The sequence below is a fragment of the Elgaria multicarinata genome, chromosome 6 (assembly GCF_023053635.1).
Source record: "Elgaria multicarinata webbii isolate HBS135686 ecotype San Diego chromosome 6, rElgMul1.1.pri, whole genome shotgun sequence".
NCBI lineage: Eukaryota > Metazoa > Chordata > Lepidosauria > Squamata > Anguidae > Elgaria > Elgaria multicarinata.
The window spans coordinates 51,461,014-51,485,347 of NC_086176.1; the positions used below are offsets into that span (position 1 = coordinate 51,461,014).

The window sequence follows — 24,334 nt, forward strand, 5'->3', positions numbered from 1 at the left end:
GGTTTGGCTCAGGGTTTTTTTTAAGTTCTCCCCCAAACTCAGGAGAAAGGGTTTGATTCAAACAAGCATGACTTTTGCCATGGCCTGTGCTTGTTCCTGCTCCCTCTCTCCAATTCATCCCAGAGCTAACGTTCCCACCTCCCCCTTGCTTTTAAGAGCAGGAGCAATAGTATCAAAAGGGAGGGTTTTTTTCTCGCCCTTTGCCTCGGTCTCTCCCTCCTCTCTACCCTCGCCAAGAAACAGGAATGCTGGTGCGGTGGATTCTAGGCAGTTGCCAGAGCCATTAACAAAAGTACAATTCCCAGAATCCACTACACTGCATGCATCATGTCTTAGCTAGGGCTACTTTCACAGAAACCCCAAAATGATGACTGACTATATGAAAACAACAACCCAGAACAGAATATTCTAGAAGAGGGCACAGCTCACTGGAACAAGGAACTCCAAACAACAACATTTTGTTGCCGGTTCCACTTGCCCAACTCCAGGTAAACACAGGTGTTTATTGGTATCAGTTACTTGAGACTGGCTCCATTGTTCAATCAAGCTGGCCTAATTTAGTTTGTGACTGTTAGACAATCTAGAGCAGTTGTGAAAGTGACTAGCGTGTCGGGGCTAATAGCCAAAGCAGCCCCTAGATCCAGGTCAAACAACAGAGTTAGTGTGAAAGTTTTTGAAGAACACATAGCTTTGGCTTCAAGCGTAACACTTCCCTGGACACTGAATTCAATGGAGCTTACTTCTGAGTAGACATACATAGGATTGAACTGTCATTGCTTTTCCGCAGCATGGACCGGGCATGCAGAATCCTCAAGGCCTCCAGGGGCCACAATCCAGCCTTCTGGGGTTCTCCAGATCACCATTAGCCTTTCTCCTGGACTCACCCCCTTTCCCCCAACTACTGATTGTTTGGGGGTTTCCCAGCTTTTGTGCAGTGTCCCCCTACCCACCGACCCCCGCTAATTCTAATTGCTTAAAATGCTTAGTTAATGGCAGTAAGAAATTTAAGCTAAAACAGCATGGTATTTTGGCTCTGCCTTTTTTGCCTTCCAACCAACCTACCACTGGAATGTCGCTCCTGAAAGCTTCCTTGAAATGGAATTTGGCCCTTGGGCTGAAAGAGGTTCTATACCCCTGGCACAAACAGCGGAAGCCAATTTAAATCACTGGGAATTTATTGAGGCTAAATAACTTGAATAAACTTCCACTTAAAAACAACAACAAAACAGTTGCCTTCTCATTTATTGAGATAACCAATAAAGTGTTTCCAGATGAAAAATTTCAACCCATGATGGTATTTTTATAGAAATTGGTTAGTTTTAAGTTTTTCAAGATTAATCTTTGCCATATAAGGAGTGAGGGAAGGAAAAAAACAAACCTCGCTGCCACTATCAGATCATCAGTCTGCTGCCCAGTTTTTATGTTTAGCTTGGGCTGTTGGGCAGTATAAATATGTAATAAATAAATAAATAAAATGTACTTTGGTAAAGCTTGGGTTTTCCCCCAAGCCTGCCAATACCTTGCACATGTTTGTGGGTAGTACTGTTTTGACTATATGAACACCAACATTCAATCTGAACATATAGGGCATCTAGAAATATAGGGAAATGTGGAGATAGTTTTCTTTGCTTCTTTTTTCTGGCAATACAAGAAACTACTCTTACATTTTAAGGACAAGCACTGTAACCCATTCTGCCTGTCAACATACAATACAGTATATAGTGAGTGACAATTTATTGTATACATACAATGAAATATGGTTATCTGCAATAAAACAAAAAGTATTTGGCACTTGTTTAATAAATGTTGTCAGTGCTAGTTTACCAAGTCTATGATGGATTAATATTCCTTAGTGTGCAGATGTAAAACAGTTCTGCTACAACTAGCAAATGGTGTGCATTTCGAATCAAGTTGCTATACAATGACAGCTTTCGAACTTAGAACCACAGTGAGTTAAATGTGTTCATTTTTAATTGAAATCTGGCTTTATTTAAATCACTTCTTTTAAATTTATTAACCATCTCATGGGAAAACATTGTTCAACCCTGTAACTACTGCTCTCTGCTTATTCCAAGAAAAAGGCAAAGAGCAATCCACTAATTTCAAAATATCTCCCACTACCAACAAACAAAACATATAATATAAAATATAGAGAGACGAATACAATGTACTATTCAAATCTTCTGATCAGTTGTTATATCAGTGGCTGCATTTGGAAAATCAAAACCTGGCTTAATAAACCAGGATATGCATGAGCTTTATACAAAAATATGCAGCCTCTTTCCTCCCACTTCCTCCCCAAGCGATCAAGTCAGCCAGGCAACCACAGTTAATCATTATTATTATTATTATTATTATTTATTTATTTATTTATTTATACAGCACCATCAATGTACATGGTGCTGTACAGAGTAAAACAGTAAATAGCGAGACCCTGCCGCATAGGCTTACATTCTAATAAAACCATAATAAAACAATAAGGAGGGGAAGAGAAAGCAAGCAGGCACAGGGTAGGGTAAACAGGCACTGGGTAGGGTAATCATACCTTTTGGTTACACCTAACCTGAGAAATATGGATCACTATTTGTGAACAAGGCAGTTTTCAGAAGCCAAATTTAAACCATGGCTTCATATCCTGGCTTGTAATTAACCATAGTTTCCAGCTTGGATGTTACAGGAAGCCAGGGCTAATTGTGGCATCCTGGCTTGTTTCCCCTTTGTACAAAGAAAGGACCAAAGCAGGACCAAAGCGGCAACATATATGTGCATGAACCCTGTTGCATATCCTGGCTTATTACACCAAGATTTAGTTGTCTGAACCAGGCAAGTGAATTAGGATGTACTAATGTTCAGGTAAGATCTGGAGAACAAATAGGAAATCAGGAGTATAAATGGAGGTCAGTGATGATCAACTGGCTCCCCACAGGAGAAACTCAACAGTGTGTTCCTAAAGCCACAGTAGGCAACATGGTGTCTGCGGGCACCAGTGTACCCCCCAGGTACCTTTCTGGTGCTGCCTGAGGTGTCCTACACCCCTCACTTTGCTCTCATGCGCTAACAATAGGCAGCACTAACAAATGTTTGCCTACCTATTTTTTAACACAAGATTTTAGAATGTTTTAGAAGAATCAAATTGTTATTTTAATATCTTTCAGAAATGCTAATAACTTCTTCAGTTGTGTGTTATCCATCTGGAGTTGTGTGTTGGAACTAGCAATTTAAGGAATGGAACAATCTGTAGGATTACCTTCAGGAAAGCTTGCTTTAACTATTCAGAGCATCAACAAAATTTAAGAATGCAGAAAGTGATCCCTTTTCAGTTCCTACACTTAAAATAAATTGTTATGGAGGTCCTCGCAATTACTCTCAAGACTGATGTGAAAATGAATTGAGCACTTGATAGTATGAATAAACATTACTATAGTACATGAGCAAGTAATAGTTGGAAGGTTTACTTCCCTTATTATTTTAAACTTCCCATAGGCTTTTTCACTTACCGGGGAATGTTTCCTACTTGCCAAGAGTGAGTAGAGTTGTCAGTACCTGACCATTTCCCAAGCGGTCTAAACATCCTTACTGTGATATGGAACCGACGACCACGCCTCATGTCTGCATTAATTCCTCTATTAATTTCTTTCACCAAGCTGCAAACTAAGTGTAACCTGCAGCTTAATCGTTCCTTGCACAGTGATCTAATTCTAGAGCCTGTCCCAGACACAATTGCATCCTAGCCAGTTACCAGGGCAACCATTTCATGTCATAAGGATACAGTTCCTGTAAATCCAGGACCAGGAACTTTTACTCTGAGTTAGTTTTGTTGAAATCAGTTTAATTATTATGGAGCAAGCAGATGCAGCACTTAAACGTCTTTGGAAATAGGTTTCCTTAAAATATATGGGATAAAGGGCTGCTTCACACAATACAAAATTCCTACATGTAGAACACTTAACTATTTTAACATATGAGTTTTTCATTGTATTGACATGAAGGGGAAGCTATTACTAGCCACAGCTTCCCAACATGTCTTCACCAATAATACAAACAGTGATAACCCTACATGCAAATTCTTCAAAGGTCACATTCACTAATTTCTACCCAGAAGTGCTTTCTACTTCTAAATTTTATAGTACATAAGCATGAGGAAGAAAGAAGGGTAGGGAAAGAGCAGCTTTGCACTTGTACAAACTTTGGATCCAACCAAATGTGTTCAGCAAGGACAAAAATACCTGTATTTTTCTGAGTTTTTGAAATATTTTCTGTAATGTACAACTCACAGGGGAATTCCAGTTCTATTTTTGAAATATCTATTGGCTAATTCAAAGCATGGCTTGTTATACTTCCGTTTCTCCGGTACTTAACCATTTCTCCAATACTTCAGTAATTGTTTGCTTTAATTCAAGCCTCTGGATATTTGAACAAACACCTTTCTTATTTGCAGACACTCTGACTGGGTTTGGATGACATGCTGCAGCTTGCTGTGGATTATTTATGCCGCAGGTTGTCGTGGGCACTGTATTACATATCTCGCATAACCATAAAACAGACCATGTGTTGTTTAATCCTCGCATAGCCCATAGTTGCCGAGTTCACACAACACAACCCCCGAGAAGGGTTTGCATATTCAAAATGTTAAATAATCCACGTGGTCTGTCATGTTATACAAACAACCCCTCTATATCAAGGTTTTTGCAGTAAATTATGCCCAAATGGCTGCTCTCACACATGTGTATTTTGCTTCAAGTTGTATCTGAGATTACATGACTAGCTGAGATTATGAAGACGTTTGTTGTGAAAGGTAAACATTTTATTAAAACATTTTTGTGAAATATAGATGCTTAACACAAAAGTTAAAATCTTGCAAGTATGCAGACAGAACTCACTGATGTTAAGTGTGGCAATGAGGGGGGAAATATCCTAGCCCAGGATGAATATGCAACAAATATTCCCAGGGGATTTTGGTATGATCATCAGTATTTCTGGCATAGAAGATGATGATGATGATGATTATCATCATCTCTCTTTTCTCGCTCGTGGCAGTTTTTCTAGATGGACATGACGAGCTTTGCCAAGTCATGCTGTCTTTTACTGATTTGGGAATTTCATGACTATTGAACCTGTTTTAATGTGTTTTAACCTATTTATGTATGATTGCTTTCTGGATGTTGGTGTGGATGTATTTTGGTAGGCCCAGTTTCTGAAGGTTTTCTGTAAAACTTTTTGATGTGATGCCGGTGACTGATGATGACTTCATTTCTCTACCATCCCACAGTCAAAACTCTCTAAGCAGTTTACAACCACTATGTAATTGCTAGAAAAAGAACATTTGATACAAATTCCATATTTTGCCATTTTAGTATCAGGTGTAATTTGTGCATGTGAAGCCCAATACACATAAATAGCAACGCCCAATATACGTAAATATCATGCAGTATTTCCCAAGAATAAAGATGTGCAAAAAATGTTATCTTTTCCTAATATGACCATTCTGATAACAGCTCTAAAAATAGCATGATTGCAAGGTGCTCTCAGATTTGCAAAAAGCAGAAAATTATGTAAATACATATTTCCACACTATTTTCAAAGGCATATATCATATATACACTAATAGTAAAGTTGTTCTCTGAGTGTTGAACCGAATGTAGGGAAAACAGGACTAAATGCACAAGAGGGAGATATCAGAAGACTTAAGAGAATTGCAAGGTTTGCTGAAACAAAAAAAAATCCTTAAGAAAATAAAACCTAATGGAGAAAAATTCAAAAGCATGTTTAGAGATTAGAGAATCACTGACTGTTTGGAGTGGAAGAAACAGAAAGCTATTGCTGGTGGAATGGAATATCCTTAAAAGGGGCAGGGCTGGCAGGAGTCCCCTAAAAGACAACATTTTGCTTCAGGCCATACTTGTATTCTGCTAATAACTACCATATGTAGCAAGCTCAGACTCATCAAGTACTCCAGAAATATGACACATTGTTTCTTAACTTGTGTCAAGGCTAATTAATTAATATAGTCCTTTAAGTTCTACCAATAGAAATGAAAAATCAAATTATTCTCTCAGGTTGGGCAAAGACTAAACATATGCCTACTTTTGTAGTGATACAATATTGAAACAACTGGATCTATGAGTTTCTGCACAATTCCTTTTAGGCGCTTATGTTTAGGTTAAATTTAAATAAAATCTACCCACTACAAAACCTCAGTGAAAGTGAAATTTATTTATTTATTTATTTATTTATTTATTACATTTATATACCGCCTCACAGCCAAAGCTCTCTGGGCGGTTTACAACAGTTAAAAATAGTAAACATTAAAAAGTATACAAGATTTGAAGATCATTAAATGGATGAGATAGTTAACCTTAAATTGGATTAAACTTTAATACACAAAATTTAACCTTTATTCTTAGAAGAAAGCTCATCTTTTGTATTTTCTTTATCAAATTTAGGAATACGAAATTACTCTATTAATGTATCAAACAAAATGGTTTTAAAAAACCAAGTTCAAGGTTCACCTTTATTGTGAAAACTGATATATAAACTACATATTGACATATATTTCAGCTGACCATGATCAGCTTTAGTTGCCTGTGATTCTTATTGTTAGAAGGAAAGACACAGGAGCTTCATGCTGAAAGGCAAATTATGTGATGGCTTGGAAGAAAAGGTTCTTCATCAAATCTTGTCCCTGGAGGAAGGAGATGGTGCATCTTTGCAACTTCCATGGAAGCAAGTTCATCAAGAAATGCAATCCTAGAGTCCTAGATTTTTTTCAGACCCTCTAATTAATTCAGAGCAAATTTTAATTTACAATTCAAGTTTTCATATTGTGAAAATGAACATTCACAAATATCATTTTATGTTCACATCAGAAGTGAACGTTAAGGAATACAATCCCAGGAATCAAAAAACCTTCCTGCAAATAGGATTACACAATCTCTTTTGTAATCCTATTTGCTTTTTTGTTTTGTTTTGCATGCTTACCTTTTTTCTGATGCCATTTTTACTTTATTCATCCTGGAAAGACTCGTACTTCATATCAATATTAGTACCTCATATCAACATCTGAGATGATCTGTAAAAAAAAAAAGTGTGATTGAGAATATATTCAAATGCAGTATTTGGCACGTGAAGCTGATGTAGTAATGACACCTAATCAAGAACTAATGTCAGAATCAGGCTAACGTTCAAGGAACATGCCAGAAGTCACACAATCTGACCAAAACAGACAGTAACTGTGTAAGCTGAGTTGGGCTGCACAAAGAGAAATACAAATTAGGCCAGTCATACTCATATGGGGCATTAGGGCCACAGGGACAGGGAAATGGTTTTAGCAAGAGCCATGGTCAATCAGAAAGCAGGGGTGCTTGCTAAGGAGGTTGAAGCTGCAACAGTTGCAAGAAGTGTCAGAGATCATGGAAAAATTCAATGAGAACCAGTTAATGGAGAACACTGCTGGAAAGGGTGAATAGTTAGGAACGGAAAATTACTGGCCTTCTTAACACTATGAAGGTTTCGGCGTGCTGCAGTTTTTCACTCATCAGCAATAGGAAAGCAAACTGTATCCATACAAAGTCCGTAATGAAAAAATACTTCAAGTCTAAGATTGATTTCTTACAGAAAATTTCATACATGCCAAACACTAATTTCCTTTGGGGAAATACCACATGATTTTCTGACCAGACCTCATAGAAGCTACTTCATAATATAACCCAATCAAAACAAGGTACCAACAATTCTATATATGCAGATGTCTGGAACTCCTCAGCTTATCTTCAGGCTGATGTATAACATCACCAAAAGCCTTGCCAAATCCAAGTCTGTGCCTTTAGCTAAACAAACCCAGATTTTAATTCTTGTATGTGTAATTGTTCTGGAGAGGAAAAATCACAGAAAGCTAGGTTTTCCATACTTGTGGACAGGGGGGTTTGGGCGGGGGGGGGGGGAGTTGGCTAATACAAAGCAGCATATTCTCAAAAATCTTACTAAATAAACACGACGATTTATTTTTGCAAGAACCATGTACGGTTTGTTTGCACAATCACCACTGCAATTTTTATCCATCAAAATATTTACTTATAGTGTGGTTTCTAAAATGTTATTATTTTGAAAATGATTTCATAACAGACCCCAAGCATATGCCATTATTGGAAAACTATCGTCAAGATTTCTAATGGGGGAACAAGCAATGGAAAATAGCACTTTAGATTTGTATCAGGAAGTTGCTGTCCATTAGCTATTCATCTCTGCTAGTCATTAGTCCATTGGATAAATGTGATCTGTGTTCCACTCCAAAAAGTTCTTAGTTTTCTTAAATGTCAGTAAAACAAAATTGTATAAACTAAGCGCACAATCCACAAAAATACTCCGCTGCACTTACATAATGCAACCATCAAACATGCTTGCATGCATAAGGACCAGCTTCAATCCCTGCCACCTCCAGACAGAGGAGATCAATTAGGAGGGCTGGGACAGACCATCAGCAGACTATACCAGACTAGATGAACCAGCAGACTAACTCAGTGCAGGGAAGGTTCATATTCAGACTATTCTGCTAGTGGAAAACTCAGACATAGAAGAAGTGCACAACTAGCAATTTTAAAGACTCCCTGCTCAGGACATCCTGTATATTTCTACTCCATTATAGGAAAATGGATTTCTCTCTACTTTTGGGAATACCTTCCACGCTCAGATTAAGAATTCACCCATGCATATGGGCATACTGTCTTGTTCTTATTACAGCTGTCACAGAACTATTGTGTACAGGGAAACTAAGAAGCACTATCACCAGAGAGGTCACGCAGGCTTCCTCAAGCTGGTCCGCCTCAGATATTTTGGACTACAACCACCAGCATTCTTGACCACTGGCCATGCTGCTGGGACTGATGGAATTGAAGTTCAAAACATTTGAAGGGAAAATGGTTGGGGAAGGATGCTATACGGACTCTAAATTCACATGGATGAGAGTTCAATATCCCACCATATCAACTGAATGCAATTTTCTTGTATTTTACTGCATATGGAAATTGCAGGCCCAATTGTTAAAAGTGCATTGCCATAATGACTCAAAGATCACATTCCTAAGAGGCCTTCAAACTTAGATTCATATCTGGCTATAACTAGTAAAAGATTGTACTATTTAGAATATCATCCCTTTGGGTAAACATGGTCAAGTATTTTCACTTTCCTAAGTTTTTGTGTAGCAAGAAGAGCTAACATCTTCAATATTGTACCTGTATTGTTACTTGGCCTAACTGTTTTTTCCTGGCAGAAAAAATACGCACTTACAAGAGGATCCAGAAAGGGCCCATAAAATTTAGAGCTCCTGTGTGTAGTGCATCTTGCTACTAGATTCTCACAAGTGTCTCCCCAAGAACTAGACCCAACCATTTTAAGCAATGCAACAGAAATGACACAGATATACACCAGCAAAAGGCAGTTCTATTCTCTTCAATCATTCTCCCTTTCTAGACATTCTATATGCATGCACCTCAAACCAGTTCCAGGGCCATCTTTCTCATGAGCCTTTGAATGCTTTAAGTTGAGGCTTTTATTGTGAAATTGTCGTATATCTTTCACCGAATATTAGAGTGGGTCCAGGCATCATCTTCCATTAGTAACCCTGCAGTGTTTTACACTGCTTCCTCCATCGTTTTTCTTTCTCCAAAAGGTATGTGGAGATGGAATAGCTGCACAATGACTGAGTTCAGATAACACAACAACCAGTAGTGGTTTAAATAGTCGATGGTTGGTTATTTAACCCACCTTGGGTTATTGTGTTGTGTGGTGGGAGTTTTTTAACCAACAGTTGATTATTTGGCTGAAATAAGGAATGCAAATAACCAGCAATGTGTAGAGTTGGCTATTTGAACCACTGTTGCTTATTGTGTTGTATGGAGGGCACTGTTGGTTATTTCCTTGGCCACAGTTAGTTATTTCATCAGCCACAGAGTCACAAGGCAAGATCAGTCGAAGAGGCAGCTGCCACTCTAGTCCAGCTATCAGGATAGATTTTCAGCAGCAATGGCTGATGGGAAACTAGCGGGAAGACTGAATGGGGAGAGAGGGTGGGGGACGAGTGAGTCAACTCAGCATGGACTAAGAGTCAGCTCAATGCTGATCCTAATCCACACCACGGTGGATTATTATGTTGTGCAGGGAGTACTCCCTAGATAAACAACTGTTGAGTTGATTATAACCCCACCACTGACTATCGTGTTGTCTGATCGAAGCCAATGTCTTCCCAAAACAAGAGGCATTCAAGAGGCAGCTGGACAGCCATCTGTCAGGTATGCTTTAAGGTGGATTCCTGCATTGAGCAGGGGATTGGACTCGATGGCCTTATAAGACCCTTCCAACTCTACTATTCTATGTTTCTATCATTGGTAGTGCGAGCATCTGTCTGTCTGGAAGCACTCCTTTTGCGCAGAACTTTCTTGCATGGAAATACTAGAGATTCTACATTTGATTACATAATTAAAAATATGAACTGGACAATATTGCAAACTTTTTCTTATGTCGAAGAGACCTCTCTTCTACCTAAGAGAAGCGTACTACTTGCCATGATCATTTCTAATGCAGGTTTTAAAGCAGAAGGCTCTCACTTTGATGGAGATACTTGCAAAAAAACCCACCAAAACAGTGTTTCTGGAACTACCAGTACCTTTGGGAACTCTTTATATTATATCAATGATATGGGAAACAGTTTTCTATGGCTTTATCCTATGGTGTTGCTGCAATGTTTAAAAGTTCAGCATCAAGTATGCAGGGCCAAGCTTGCATTAGACGTTGCCCTGATCCTCATTGCATAAGAAGAACCCATGAAATTAAAGGCCTTTAATTACATGGCCAGAACTAAGCATTTCAGTGCATAATGGGATAAAGCCACAAAAAAGCAGTTCCCACATAGCTCTTGAACAAATAAAAACCAAAAGAGTCAAGGCCCATATCACTTCCTCCTAGGAGAAAATTATGGAAGCTCATAAAAGGCCACAATAAAGGACATAACTATATCAGTTAGATCTTTTTTCCAACAAAACATGAATATCAGGTATTTCCAGATATTCCATCTTTCTCTGCTTAACAGGTCTTTTTTCTAGTAAGAAAAAAGACAGAAGTAGCAGTAGGGAAATACAGGCTAATAAATTACAGATGACATCTGGACTTGCCCTCCCAAAAACTCCATGACCGAAGCAGGGTGACAAAAGGATAGAAGGTTCATCTGGAAGAACCCATCTTCTCATAGCCAGGGTATGCATCAAAGCTTTGCAAGAGCATGGAAAAAAGGTAATAAAAAAACATTTTCTATTTCTAATTAGCCTACAGACGAGGGGGGGAAATCACTTCTCACAGCAAACAGGGTGAGGCAAGGATACATATGAAGACTGTAGATGTCTTCCTGAAAACGTCAAGGTGGAGCATGCAAGCTGACTTAGTTATGACCAAATGACATTTGTAAGGCTCATGCAGTGCAATCCTATGCATGTCTATTCAAAAGCAAGGCACATTAGGTCTAATGGGACTTACTCCTAAGTGAGTATGTACAGGATTGCACCCTCAGACTGTGTTTTTTCTGTTATCATTTTGAAGAAAATGAAGGAATAGATGTAAGTGTAACAGTAAGAGAAAATTGGAAAAATGAAGGAAAAGAAGAGATTGTTTCATTAATTCCCAGTGTATTTAAAATATACCAGTTTTCTTGGGAATACATTTTAATGGGGTAATAATAACCATTATTATTATTATTATTATTATTATTATTATTATTATTTTAAAAATCCTCAAAGGCTGAACAACAAATTTACACAAACTGAAATATTTAAACTTCCATCTACAAATATACAACAATTAAACAAAACTGCCTGTTGCAAACTGCAGACCATCTCTTCCCCTCTGATGGACAAAGAGATAGGCTTAGACAAGAGTTTAAGTGCTTTGTTAGCAATGCAGACAGCTCTGGGTAGTTGCCAAAGAGTGGTGCTAAAGGACATGACTTCATTTGTGAGCTTTTGGGGCAGGACAAGGAGAAATGAAAGAGAAAGCTTCCACTTTTCCCTCTTGCTACTCAAAATTACTTTGCATCAAAGAATATGGAGCTCAGTGCTGCTGGTGAAGCGTCTCCACACATTGGACCCAATCAACCACATTTTCAATGCAGCTTGAACCTCTGCTCTTCCTGGGTTGGTTCCCTTCTTTCTTTTCAACTCAACATGAACAAGAAACTGTAGGGGAAGCCCATGTGATTTGACAGATGGAGACCAGTGCTATGACTTTACCAACGAGCCTTATAGATTGTATACAGTGTACTTCCATTAATATAAGGCTGTTTGTTCCAGCTAAAGTTTCCATGGATAGATGGGAGGGGGGCAATCTTTGTTTCACCCTTCTCTTTGTAGCCCCCAGAACCCATCCCCAAATTTGCACAAGAGGGTTGGGAGACTCTCTGCAACAGCATGCAAGGTGGTACAGGAAGCTACAGGAGAAAATGCAAATGAAAAAAAACTCACTTCCCTCCCCCTTCAGGTCATGGAGCCTTCCTCAAAGAGTATTCTATGCACAGAAGGCCAGTATTGGATACAACTGAGTTTACAAATTTTCTAGCATCTGATTTAATTTCAGTTGCACTTATTACAACATAATTTCAAGAGTGGCAAAATCACATGCAAGCAGGGACATTTTTATAAGAGAGTTTCAGGGTAATATTCCATTTTCTTTATGAAACAGCATATTGTATCACCATATAAATTAATTTTGAAATTGTGTGCAGAACTCCATACTTATAAACATGATAGTATCACGAGAAGACTGTTTTGAAGTCACATTTATAAGGCTTTTAGTGTAAAAACTTATTAAAAACAGTGAAGCTTTCTTTTTCTATGTCTTCTGTAAGTTGTTTCTCATATGGCTCACTAGAGCTATTTGAGTTTCCTTCTTTGCCTGGGCAAATGCCATGGAGCACAGCCAGCTGTTGGGGTGATGAGAGCCTGTGCCCACATTCCCATCCAGCCACAGATACTCCACTGTCTCAGCAGAAGTTTCTCATGCTCAAAAATACTTTTTACTTACATCAGCCAGAGATTAACAGGTGAATACAGATATGAGGCCTGCACAACCCTCCCTAATGGTAACACACAGGTAGCTGGAGGCAAACAGAGGGCTCTACTGAGCTCTATGGGAATTTATTTATTTATTTATTTAGAATATTTATAAACCGCTCCTCATTGAAAAAAAAGATAGAATTCTCTGCACACAGGTACCCATTCTCAACCCCTGTGCTCTACTGATCTGGTCTGTTTCAAAAATATCACTGGCTTCAATGTTCATTGCTATAGATATTGTGACAGTAAAGTTGCTTGTGGAAACCAGGTCCAGAGCCTCTTGTGGGTAGAATAAAAATGGAAGAATATTCAAAATAAATAAACAATCTTCTGTTAAAAACCAAGCCACCGAGATCACAAACAAATCAAGCTAACTTAATAAATAAAAAACATCCACTATAAGAGCACCACTGCAAACCCTGGATAACCAGTGTGCTTTATTTGTTTATATATTCATTGCATTTCTATACTGCCCAGTAGCCCAAGCGCTCTGGGCAGTTCACAATTAAAAACATAAAATACAGCACAGCTGTATACTGCCAGATTCCAATCCTAGCCTAGAGGTAACACCTGTGAGAAACAACAAAATATAAACTTGCCGGTTCAAGAATGCATGTGAAGCCCACGGCTTTGCCTGGAGAAGGGCCCCAGCCAAAAACACACCGTCGCTCTAGGAAATGACTGGCGAGACCCCCGTGACTACTAAGCCCCCCTCCTCGCTGGCTGCTTGCAGAGCCATCCCTCGGCTAAGCTCCCCTTTCTCCTTCGTTATCTGTCCGTGCTCAGGGGGTGCCGGGAGCTCCCCCGACCGGCAGGGACTGGTTAAAGGGGAGGCCAACCTGCCCGCCTTTCCACCCAGGCTGTCAGTCACCTTCTTTCGTCGAGGGCGGTGGTCTTCCTTTAAGGTCCGACCTCCGGGCACCTTCAGCGCAGCCGCACCCGGGTAGGTCCGGCCGCACCAGAGGGAAAGATGGAGGGAGAGCGTCTGGGCCGGGGCAGGTGAGAGGCGGCAGGGCCCGCGCCGGGCAGCACAGCCGCCGAACGCCGCTCCCGCTGAGAGACCGCGGCGGCGGCGACCCCACCAGGGGCTCTCCACACGGCAAGCCTAAGCGGAGGAGGAGGACGCGGCAGAAACCTGTCCGCATCCTGGAGACGTCACTGCGCTCTCCTCCTCCTCCTCTCTCCACGCGCGTGCACGCCCACCCGCAGGCGCGCGCGCCCTCGCGCGCTCGTTCCCCGCCCAAGGCAGGCGGTTAAACGCCCTTCCCCTTGAATTGCGGTTTTTCTCTCTCCCCATCCCCGCCCACCCCCTCGGGAGGGAAGGAGGACTGGTCGCGCCTTCCTTCAGCACAGACCCACCGTCCTCAGTCGACCCCCCATTTTTGACACCTGTGGGAGCCGCTTCCTGGCAACCGGTGCCGCCACCTCTGGGAAAGGGGGCGGGGAGAATGGCAGGGCGTCCAGCTTGTCCTTCAATTTCAGGGCTGTGTGTTCCAGAGAAAGTAGCCGTGGCTTCCGTCTGGCTAAACCAATTCCAGAAGGCTTGGCGGTTGTGCTGGACATGCAAACTGCATCCACCTTTCTAAATCGAGCAAGAGAGAGGGAGACACATCCAAAATGGTGCAGTCGCGTCTTTTATTGAGATAGCATTAGGCAAGTTTTTGCTTCAGCAACCTAAGATGGAAATCCTGAAATAGAATTCTGTGTAACTTGAAGCCTTTAAGTACGCAGAGAAGCCACTTCAATAATAGATACGAGCACACAGCTTTTTATTTCTTATTTGAATGCTGGTTAAGGGCTGAGAGCTTTTCATCATTATTTTTCTCGCATTTTAGCCCTATGCAAATTCTAGTTCTTTTCCAGATTTGTGTAGCTATCTTAAGAAATTTTCTATAGGTTTTATAGCCAAAACAACAAAGAGTCCTGATACCATAAAGACCTTAAGAAAGTGGTACAACATAAGCCAAGTGGGCTGTAGTCTTCTAAGGCTGTAATCCATTGGACATGATGGGGCTCTCAGTAGACCTTCATAGGCCTTAGCTACCTCCTAAGGTTTATCCGGGGATTGTCCCGGGGTCATCCCTGTTCATGTAAATGGCACACAGGATATCCTAGGAGCAGGCAGGGATGACCCTGGGACGATCCCGGGATAAACCTTAGGTCTAGCTAAGGCCATAGAAGTGTGCTGTCTTTAAGGCACTACAAAACTCTTTGTTATCTATGTAATTTGTCTAGGGTTGTTTTTAATGTAATTTGTCTAGTTTTTTAAAGAGGTCTCTGGGGTAATAGGTAGGTAACTATTCAAACATACATATTTAGAACTACTGTAGAAATCTGTTTAATGGGTACAACATTCTAAATGTTTAAACTCAGAAATGCCAGGGTAAGATCCTGATCCTCAGAAAGCTGCACTTACGCAGCAAGACCTCTGCATAAAGCTATCCATAGAATGATCAAGTGCTTCTGATTTCTAGTGCTTTTATTCTGCAGATAAACAGAAATGCTCTACACTCCAGCCTTAATAAGTGGTATTCTTACTGGAACATTTTAAAGAATATTAACACACAGTTAACAGCAAACCACCATTAGTCTCACTTATGTGAAACTTAGAATGTCATTAAAACAACATTTTTATTTGAAAATGTTTCATAATACCATTTCTACTGTATCTTTACAAGTTTCCCAGTTGTTGCTTAAATTGGATTTCAAGGAATGGAACCTATGTTATAGGGATATGGATATTCCTTGGTTTATGGGATAAAATATAGCCTATTAATAATAAAAATGATAAGATTGTTGTGAACTGGCCAAAGAGATTTAACCATTGGGAAGTATAGAAATGTAATCAATCAAATTTTGCATTGACAAGGGACTTCAGTAGGAAAACTAGGGATATGCAAAACCATAATGCCCAAAGTAAAATGTCTAATGAAATCAGAAAATCACCTGGTGAGGTGAACATAGAATTTTCCTTTTCCTAGAGATGGGGAGGAGATCTCAGTGCACGTAATACATTTTAATAACAGACATTACCTTAAGCAGAGAAAAATGAGAGTTTGGAGCACTTTTTCCTTGAAATACTAATAAGCCTAAAATATACATAATGTGGTCTCAACAGTGGTAACAATCTTTCTTTGATGTTCGAATAACCTCAAGTAGGGAAATTCCCAGGTTCTCTGAGAACCAAATCAGACATCATGGGTGCTGCTACATTTGTTGTTTACATGTCTGTCCCATTCAGCATAGAGTGGGAGTCTAATTTTAACAGCAAAAAGGCTGTGTGAGTAAGGGGAGCTGATCTCTCTCCTTTGTTTCTTCCCCATGTTCTCTTGCTCCAGGCACATTTCCCCAGCCCAGTTCTGATATGAGAATGGGCCAGTCTGGTAGAGAAGTGCCTGAACCAATGGCATGCAAGAAGACAAGGTGAAGTAGGATTCAGCTCCCCTCAACTGTGCACTCTTTTTGATAAAAAATTAAGCCCTTAACCTCTGCCTTATAGATGGACTGGACATATATGTTAATAAAAACATGGTGGCTTACCCTTTTCCCCAATATCTAGTTTAGCTGTTAGATAAGAGGCAGCAGAGTTAATGTGAAAATATCCAAGATATATACTAATAAATGGGGAAGGGGGATGGTTGACAATTTTATTCAAACAAAAACATGTATATAGTTGGCTTTGATTTTTGTTACTGCAAAAATAGTAACAAACTTTAAGAAAAAGAGTATAATTAGAAGACCAACCTCTTATGTTTTGTTACTTGCCTCAATCCTCTAAACAGTGAGGATTTCTGGGAATGCAGCACTCAACCCAGTTTGGTTTTCTTTGGAATAAGGTCACTGGAGGCTTACAAGCCTTTTATAATACTTAGTTTAAAACTATATACACTGAGGATAGGTGGAAGTACAGCATTAAAGACCCCCACAGAGGCCCCAATGTTCATTCCAAATTACTGTTTCTTCAGGCAGACCCCTAGTTTACATAATCCCCAGGTAGGTGGGGGAAAGAGGCATCATATTTAGATCTTTGATGGCCAATGGTAAAAGCAGCCATTAGGGTAATCAGCTAATTTCCATAACAGAAGGGAAACTGCTATGCTAAACCTGTCAAACCAATTTCACCATTTTAGAAGTCTCTTCTTACAAGTTGGAAGGGATCCTGGGAGATCATTCAGCTCAACTCCAGTCTCATAACAGTATGCTATTTCATTATAAACTGTTACAGGCCAACAGGAAAAGTATCAACTTCATTTTACTTTAATATATTGGATACTTCAGCTATTGAGCAATAGGTAAACATAGTTAATAACTAAATAAATTCATAATTCAGTATGTCAACTTTTTTAATTTTGTTTCACCAGAAATAAAAAATGAATCACCACCTCAGATGTCAAACTGAATTGGTGCTTTTATGTGCATATATACATAGATGTACAAAAGGCCAGCCACCATCCAAGAGAGTGTTAACAGTATTTAATCCTATTGAAATAAATAGTTTTAAGTACTTAATTCTCTGTTCAATCATGGCCTTTATTTTGGTGATAACACCTGGAAATTGTAGATCTGCTATAATGTAATGCTAGTGGTAGTAGTATATCTTCCAAAATCAATATTCCAATAATTGGAAGAAAGCAGGGTAAAATAAAGATTTTGAACTACAATCCTACAAAAATATAAATGTTATAAAATTATATAAAGGGATAATGGATGCACATCATTCATTGCACAAAGTACCTTTCAACTATTTCTGTTATTGCAGGAGCTGCACCCTGTTCTAGGTTGTGATTGCCTTGCCACAATTATCAATGCTTTAGTAAATTCAGGCTTAGTGCTATAATTAATTATATGCGGGGCTGCCTTTGAAACATCTTTGGAAGTTTCCGCTGATCCAGGGGATGTCTTCATGGTGCGGGGTTGGCGCTTCTTCCCTCCTCAACCCGGTGTTTTTCCTCTCCTGGGCTGTCGTCGGGTAATCCTGATGCTGAGGAGGGAGCGTAGGGTTTCTAGATGGCCAACTGGGTCCCGGAGCCACCCCCACCCTCTTCCTGGTGGAAGGTGACCAATCGCTGGTCACCTTCCACCAGGCTCTGTCCCTGGGTTAGCCCTGAATTTGCCACAGAGCACCACAGAGCATGTGGTGAAAGTGCCGTGTTGATGTCGCTCCCTTTGAAGATGTCCGGGTCCCTGACTTTTTCAAAATGCAGCACCATAGGGAAGCCCCACAGTGGCTGCGAACTTGTGCCTATGTCGTCTAACCGACAGGGCGCAGATCCACAGCCACCATGGGGCTTTCCCTGTGTGTAGACAGGCATGACATGAGAAATAAAATTTCCTAGTTCATAACATTTTTATGACTTCCAGTTTGATTTAGGGCACAATTCAAAGTGCTAATTTTAATTTATAAAAGTCTAAAACAGTGGGGTGCACAATATTTTCAGCCATTAGGGCGTCACATGATCCAAATAACCGCCTGCATTTTGAAAATGCCCACTGCCACCAGTATCGCATCCCTGCCATGTACTCTAGTAATTGCTGCACTTAAAAAAACCTCACAGTAGTGTTGGGATTAGTGGGAGCACCAACACCATGTGGACAAAGATGCTTTGGCTCCTGATCCCTCAGCCAGTACTCCTCCTGCAGGGAAGAAGATTGCAATGAAAAGCCCTCTGCCTGGAGATTAAATAACATACCTTTGATAAAGGGGACACCTGGAGAAGGACATCAGCAGAAAATCTTCATGCCCTGACAATTTGGTATGGGAATCGGTGCTCCTTCCAATATTTAATTTCCAAGGTATTTAGAGCTTTAAACTATCACAACCTTGAATTGGAGCTCATAGCAAGCAAGCAGGCAGTCAATTAAGTTATTTGATGCGATGTACATCAGCCTTGCCATATCAGTCAAAAGACTGGCTGCCGTGTGCTGCGCCAACTGACTCTTCTAACTCATCTTCAAGGGTAGCCCCATGTATGGATGGCCAGACCACCCCCATGCAGGAATGGATGCAACTGATGAATAAGCCAAAGTGAATAATCTGGGCTTGTGGTGACAAAGAAGGATCTAAGGGTAACCACAAACTTCATAACTGCTCTTTCAGGCGGAGGGCAACCCCATCCAAAACAGGCTGAACACCAATTCCTGAGACCCAAGAAACATCTACCCACTGTGCCTCCATCTTGTCTGGATTCTATTTCAGCTTATTGGCTCTTATTCAAGCCATTACCACATCCACTGATTCAGCACTTTTACTGCCTCAGGTGACTCATATGACAAGGAGAAATATAGTTAAATGTCATGAGCATATGGATGACACCTCACAGCAAATACCCAGACGACTTCTTCCAGTGACTTCATAGAAATATGAAAAAGCATGGGGCGAAAAGATGGAACCCTTTGAGTACCCCTAATATCTTCTAGAACTGACCCTGCAAGTAGGAGCAGAACCACTATATTACCATGCCTTGCATCACCAAACTCACACAGTCGGTTCAGAAGGAAACCATGCTTGAATGGTATAAAAGACAAGATTTAACATATGACACCCCCCTGCTTGGGTGAACACTTTAAAAAGTCTTGCTGTAACATTTGGACACCAATTGGACACCAATTGCAGCCTATCTCCATGCGCCCCCATTTTTTATTATAGGTTTCTGTTATTATTTTCATTGTAAGGCATCTTCAATGCTTCAATAGTAGACAGGATACACATTTCTGAAAATTCAAAAGAATTACCCAAGAATATCCCAAGCAATATTATTTTACTTTGTTTCGGAATACTTCCTGAATAGGAAAAGTGGCAATCTTTAAATAACAAACAGAAATAACCCAGCCTTTGGGAATAAAAGGAACATACTAATAATAGGGTGCAGCAGGTTACCTTCTTTCCCACGATAGTACATTTTTCTTGGATCCTTTGCACATTCTTCATCATTTTCTAAGCAACAGAATGTTGTTTATCTTCATTTTTTTCTAGTTTTGCATTTATTGTATTGTTATCTATTTTTAATAGTTGGGAACATATTTCTTGTTTTTAGGATATACATTCCCTGTTGCAATCAATTTATGTTTATTGTAATGAGAATGTCCGTCGAAACAAGTTAACATTTTCAGGATATAAAAGGATCAGGCTGCAATCCAATGCAAACTTACTAGGGAGTAAGCCCCATTGAAAATGTGGAACTTATGTCTGATTAAACATGCATTGGATTGCATTGTAAGACTCACTAATAAGTCTGCATATTTTTATTGGAATTAGCCAACATACTTAGACGTTGAGCTTTGAAAAATTGTATGTCTGCATTTCTGCAGCTCAAAATCATTTTTATATTTTAGGAGTTCTTGGAAACTGTGCACTGGAGGGATTGCATAATGAAGTCTATTTATAGATCACTGAAAAATTAATACCAGTACAGTGTATGTTTCTGAAACGTGAAAGGAAAATTATAAAATTATATTATACTTATATAAATTGCAGCTAGTATTAATTTACAGACAGGGCCCTGACCACTACATGGCTTACTGTGGCACATTTGCCACTTAACCACACTCCTCACCCTATCCCCTATAAAGTGAGGTTTATGGCACATGAGATAAAAGTTATTCTCTTCCACTCTTTGGGAGAGCAACAATCAAAAGAAAAGAGCGAGTCCACCATATCCTCTTGAGCAGAGACTGTCCACTATCTCAGTGCTGCGGCCCCTCCCTGAGATAAGAGTTAAGAGGTGAAGCTCTAGAACGGGTGGGCAAAGGTAAATTGCCAGTTGTTTGAGACTTCAACTCCCATAAGCCCCTTCCAGCATGGCCAATGGTCAGGAATGCTGGGAGTTGAAGTCTAAGACCTCTGACGTTCAAAACCATCAAACCAAAGGTTATCTGAGGGTTGTTTAAGCCTCAAACAACCCCTGCCACCTGAGTTCAGATGACACGATAATTCATGGCTACATGCACACACTACCAACCACTGTGGCTTTAATAAGCTACTATGGGCTGGGGTGATAATGTGAACCATCCGACTTCACCATCAAGACAGTTCCCCCCACTTCTACTGTTCCCCCACCACCACCACCTGCTTTTAGTAACATTTTGCCGATAAATCTCAAAAGCTTGCAAATTTTGGTGATCTTTTAGTTGGCCTAATAAGGTATTACACGAATAAGGATTTTGGATTTTTTTCTTAGGATCAACGCAGCTACCTTTCTTTTCCTAGTTTCTGATTAATTGGTGAGGATTTCCCCCCCCCCCTTGAATTAAAGGAAACATTTTTTTGAATTAAATGCTATTGAGCAAATGTCATCTCTTAAAAGTTAATTCCAACTAATAAGTTATCTAACTGAAGCAGGAATTTTAAGAGTTAATGAGAAATATGCCAATGAACCAAAGCAACTTGAGGCAGATTTAAATACTGATTAGCTGTCACGAAACCTCGGAGGACTACCAGAGAGACTAGCAGAGAGATATGCTACCATTAATTGGTACTAAAGGAAGACAGATTAATATTGAAGGAAGAACAGACATGTGTAAATATCAGGCTAACTCACAAATGAGGAACAAGGCCTTTTCAGTAGTAGCACCAAGAGACTGAAATCTTCTTCTCAGCTGGCTCCCTTTCTTTTAGTTTATGCTTTAGGTGAACAACTTGTGGCCCTCCCATCAGCCCTAGCCAGCATACCCAATGATGAGGGATGATAGGAGTTGCAATCTAACAATATCTGGAGAGCCATAAATTCCCCATCCCTGCAAATGAATGGCCAAGACAATCTTATTTTGCCAGGTGTTTTGATTGTTTTAACTTCACGCCTTACTGCTACACATGGTTTTTAGTGTTGCTCTGTTTGAAAACTCCCAGTTTTTATATAATAATGTAAATGTAACCAAACGTTTTTGTAACTTCTACTCATGTGGGTCTTATGGGGCTTCGTTAGAATAAACTTGCAAAGATATAACTTGAATATATCTTTAGTTAGCATCAAATTACACAAACTCACAAAGATTAGTCCTCCTACGGCCAAACAAAAATTATGGCTTTCTTGCTTGTAGGCCACTCTCAAGTGTTTTTGGTATGTCAAGATGCCAAGTATTTCAGAAGTTCCTTTTGTAAATTTTCTTAACTTTAATTCATAGGGCGACGGCAATTTGTAATTCAACATTGTTGTTCAGCATATTAGCCCTCATACAAGGTGATAAGGGCCCATAATCACGCAACAGTCCTATAAAATTCAGCTTTCAGAAGGACAAACTAACATTGTTGTTGTTATTGTTGTTGTTATTATTATTATTATTAGTTGTTACAAGGTAGCTTCTGTGAGCAGTACTGACTCCATTTTGAAGTGACCCAAAACCCCACCTACAGACTGAGAGCATTCACAGAAGGCCTAGGTCAAGTAACCATGACTTCTTCAAATGCCCAGAGAGAAAGGTAGGGGTAAAACGAGGCAGAATATGAATGCTGGATGGCAAGAATATGAATGCTGGTCATACACATGCTAATATAGCCTAGTGGCTGAACTCCAGGCTGCATCAAGTACAGCCATCATCCCAAATCACCCTCTTTTGTTCCCATAGCAAGTAGATCTTTAGATAAGATCATACAAAAACCCTCAAGTTTGAGAGAAGAGGCAGGCTAGCTCTCTCTCTCTTTAGAACCAGAAACACAGGGCATACTACACATGCTAGCTTGTGAGAGCAAGCCGCCATGAGTGAGTGCTTTGCCTGGCTGTATTCTTTTCCTCTTCACCTAAGACCAAGTGTTGCAACTCTCCCCAGTTCTGGTCTACAGGAAAGGGCTGCAGCCATAGGAAAGGTATACTGCAGTGCTTCCCAAACTTTTTCAGGTCACCGCCCCCTTGGTTCCACAAACTCATGCCCAGCACCCCCCTACCCTACACTATAAAAATCGTTATTCAGAATAGCGGTTTTCAACGACCCACCAAGGAAGATAATAACAATAAAATTCAAAACAGTAACAATTAATTGAATACTTTATTCAAAATCCAATTGGTGTGCCCTGCCATGCTGGCTGCAAACAGAGGCGTTCGCTCTCTTTTACCTCCCTCCCTCGGCAAGCCTGGGGCGGGTGCTTCCCATTTAGAGGGGATTCTAGGAGTTGAAGGACTTTTTTCTGTCTAAACATGCATAAAATTGTGCCTTTAACTTATCATGTCACACTAGCATGAATACAGGAATCAAATAGGATTTCCTTCTTCAGTGGAACACACTTACTTAGGAGTAAGCACTATTTTGTTACAGGAAAGGATAATGTATTTTAATTAAAATTTTAAAATAATTATCTGCCAGCTGGTACAGTTTTCCTATGGAAAATCTGGCTGGGACTGGAGTAGAGGGGCACTAATTTTACTGTACTTATTGTCTTTAAATATGGTTAAATATCCCACAGTTACCTTGCTATTCTATTTCTACAATTCATTTTCTCCTGTCTTTTCTTCACCCTCTCTTCGTTTTCAGGCTGAATCCCATGCACATTTACCTCATTCGATTGATCTCAGTGGAGCTTAATTCTGAGTAGACATACTTAGGATTGTGTTGCAGCTCTGTTTTTACCATGGTTACCAAAAGAATGCTTGAAAAAAGGGGGTTGGACACCCTGAAATAAGCAAGGGCAGATAGGAATTGTTTCAGCAAGCATTCTGGAAAAAGGTGCTGCTGAATGTTCTTTAGCCAGGAAGGACCTGGAGAATTGCCATTCTCTCCCCCTCCCACTTTTCTTTTCTCTCCCAATCCTGTTGTAGTCCAGATTTTTTGGGGTGGGTGGGAGCACACACACACAGACACACAGCATCTCTCTCTCTCTCTCTCTCTCTCTCTCTCCATCTCCATCCCCCTCCTCCCAAGCCTCACAATAGCTGCCAGGCTGATTAGGACAGGAGGGCAGCAGCTCAGAGGGGAGATGGCCCCAATCTGCAACTCCTGATGGGGGAAGGGAGCCTGGTGATGCCTTGCAGCAGCACAAGCACTCCTGCTCCCCACCCAGCTGGCTGGCTGCTGTTCTTGGCTGTGCCGCCTGCCGTACTCCATGTGCTCCTTCCTCTCCGCCGCAAGGCTTCTGCTCCCGCCTTGTGCAGCAACTATCGCGAGAGGTCTGCCAGGGCATCTTGTAGGAGGGAGCAGCTCTGGCCGAGGGAGGGAGGGAGCAAGCGGGCGGCTGTGGCTCCAGCAGGAAAGAAGCCCTGGGCCCTCCTAGGCAGGAGAAGAGTGGGCAGAGCAGCTGAATTCGCCGCTGTTTCCTG

General features: G+C 40.4%; 1 protein-coding gene across 5 annotated transcripts in view; it reads right to left on the minus strand.

Annotated features, from left to right (window-relative positions):
* Positions 1–14,465, minus strand: part of AGTPBP1 (ATP/GTP binding carboxypeptidase 1) — a 57,750-nt gene extending 43,285 nt beyond the window's left edge. For 3 of the 5 annotated variants that reach the window (XM_063129402.1, XM_063129399.1, XM_063129400.1), the window contains exons 1-2: positions 13,963–14,157; positions 6,979–7,069 (exon numbers count right to left, since the gene is read on the minus strand). In XM_063129402.1, the coding sequence (XP_062985472.1) occupies positions 6,979–7,010 (32 nt within the window). In that variant the 5' untranslated portion in view covers positions 7,011–7,069; positions 13,963–14,157. Of the gene's footprint in view, positions 1–6,978; positions 7,070–13,962; positions 14,158–14,450 lie in introns of those variants that run through there. The other 2 variants (XM_063129401.1, XM_063129403.1) reach the window with 2 other exon arrangements.
* Between the last annotated feature and the right edge of the window lie 9,869 nt (positions 14,466–24,334).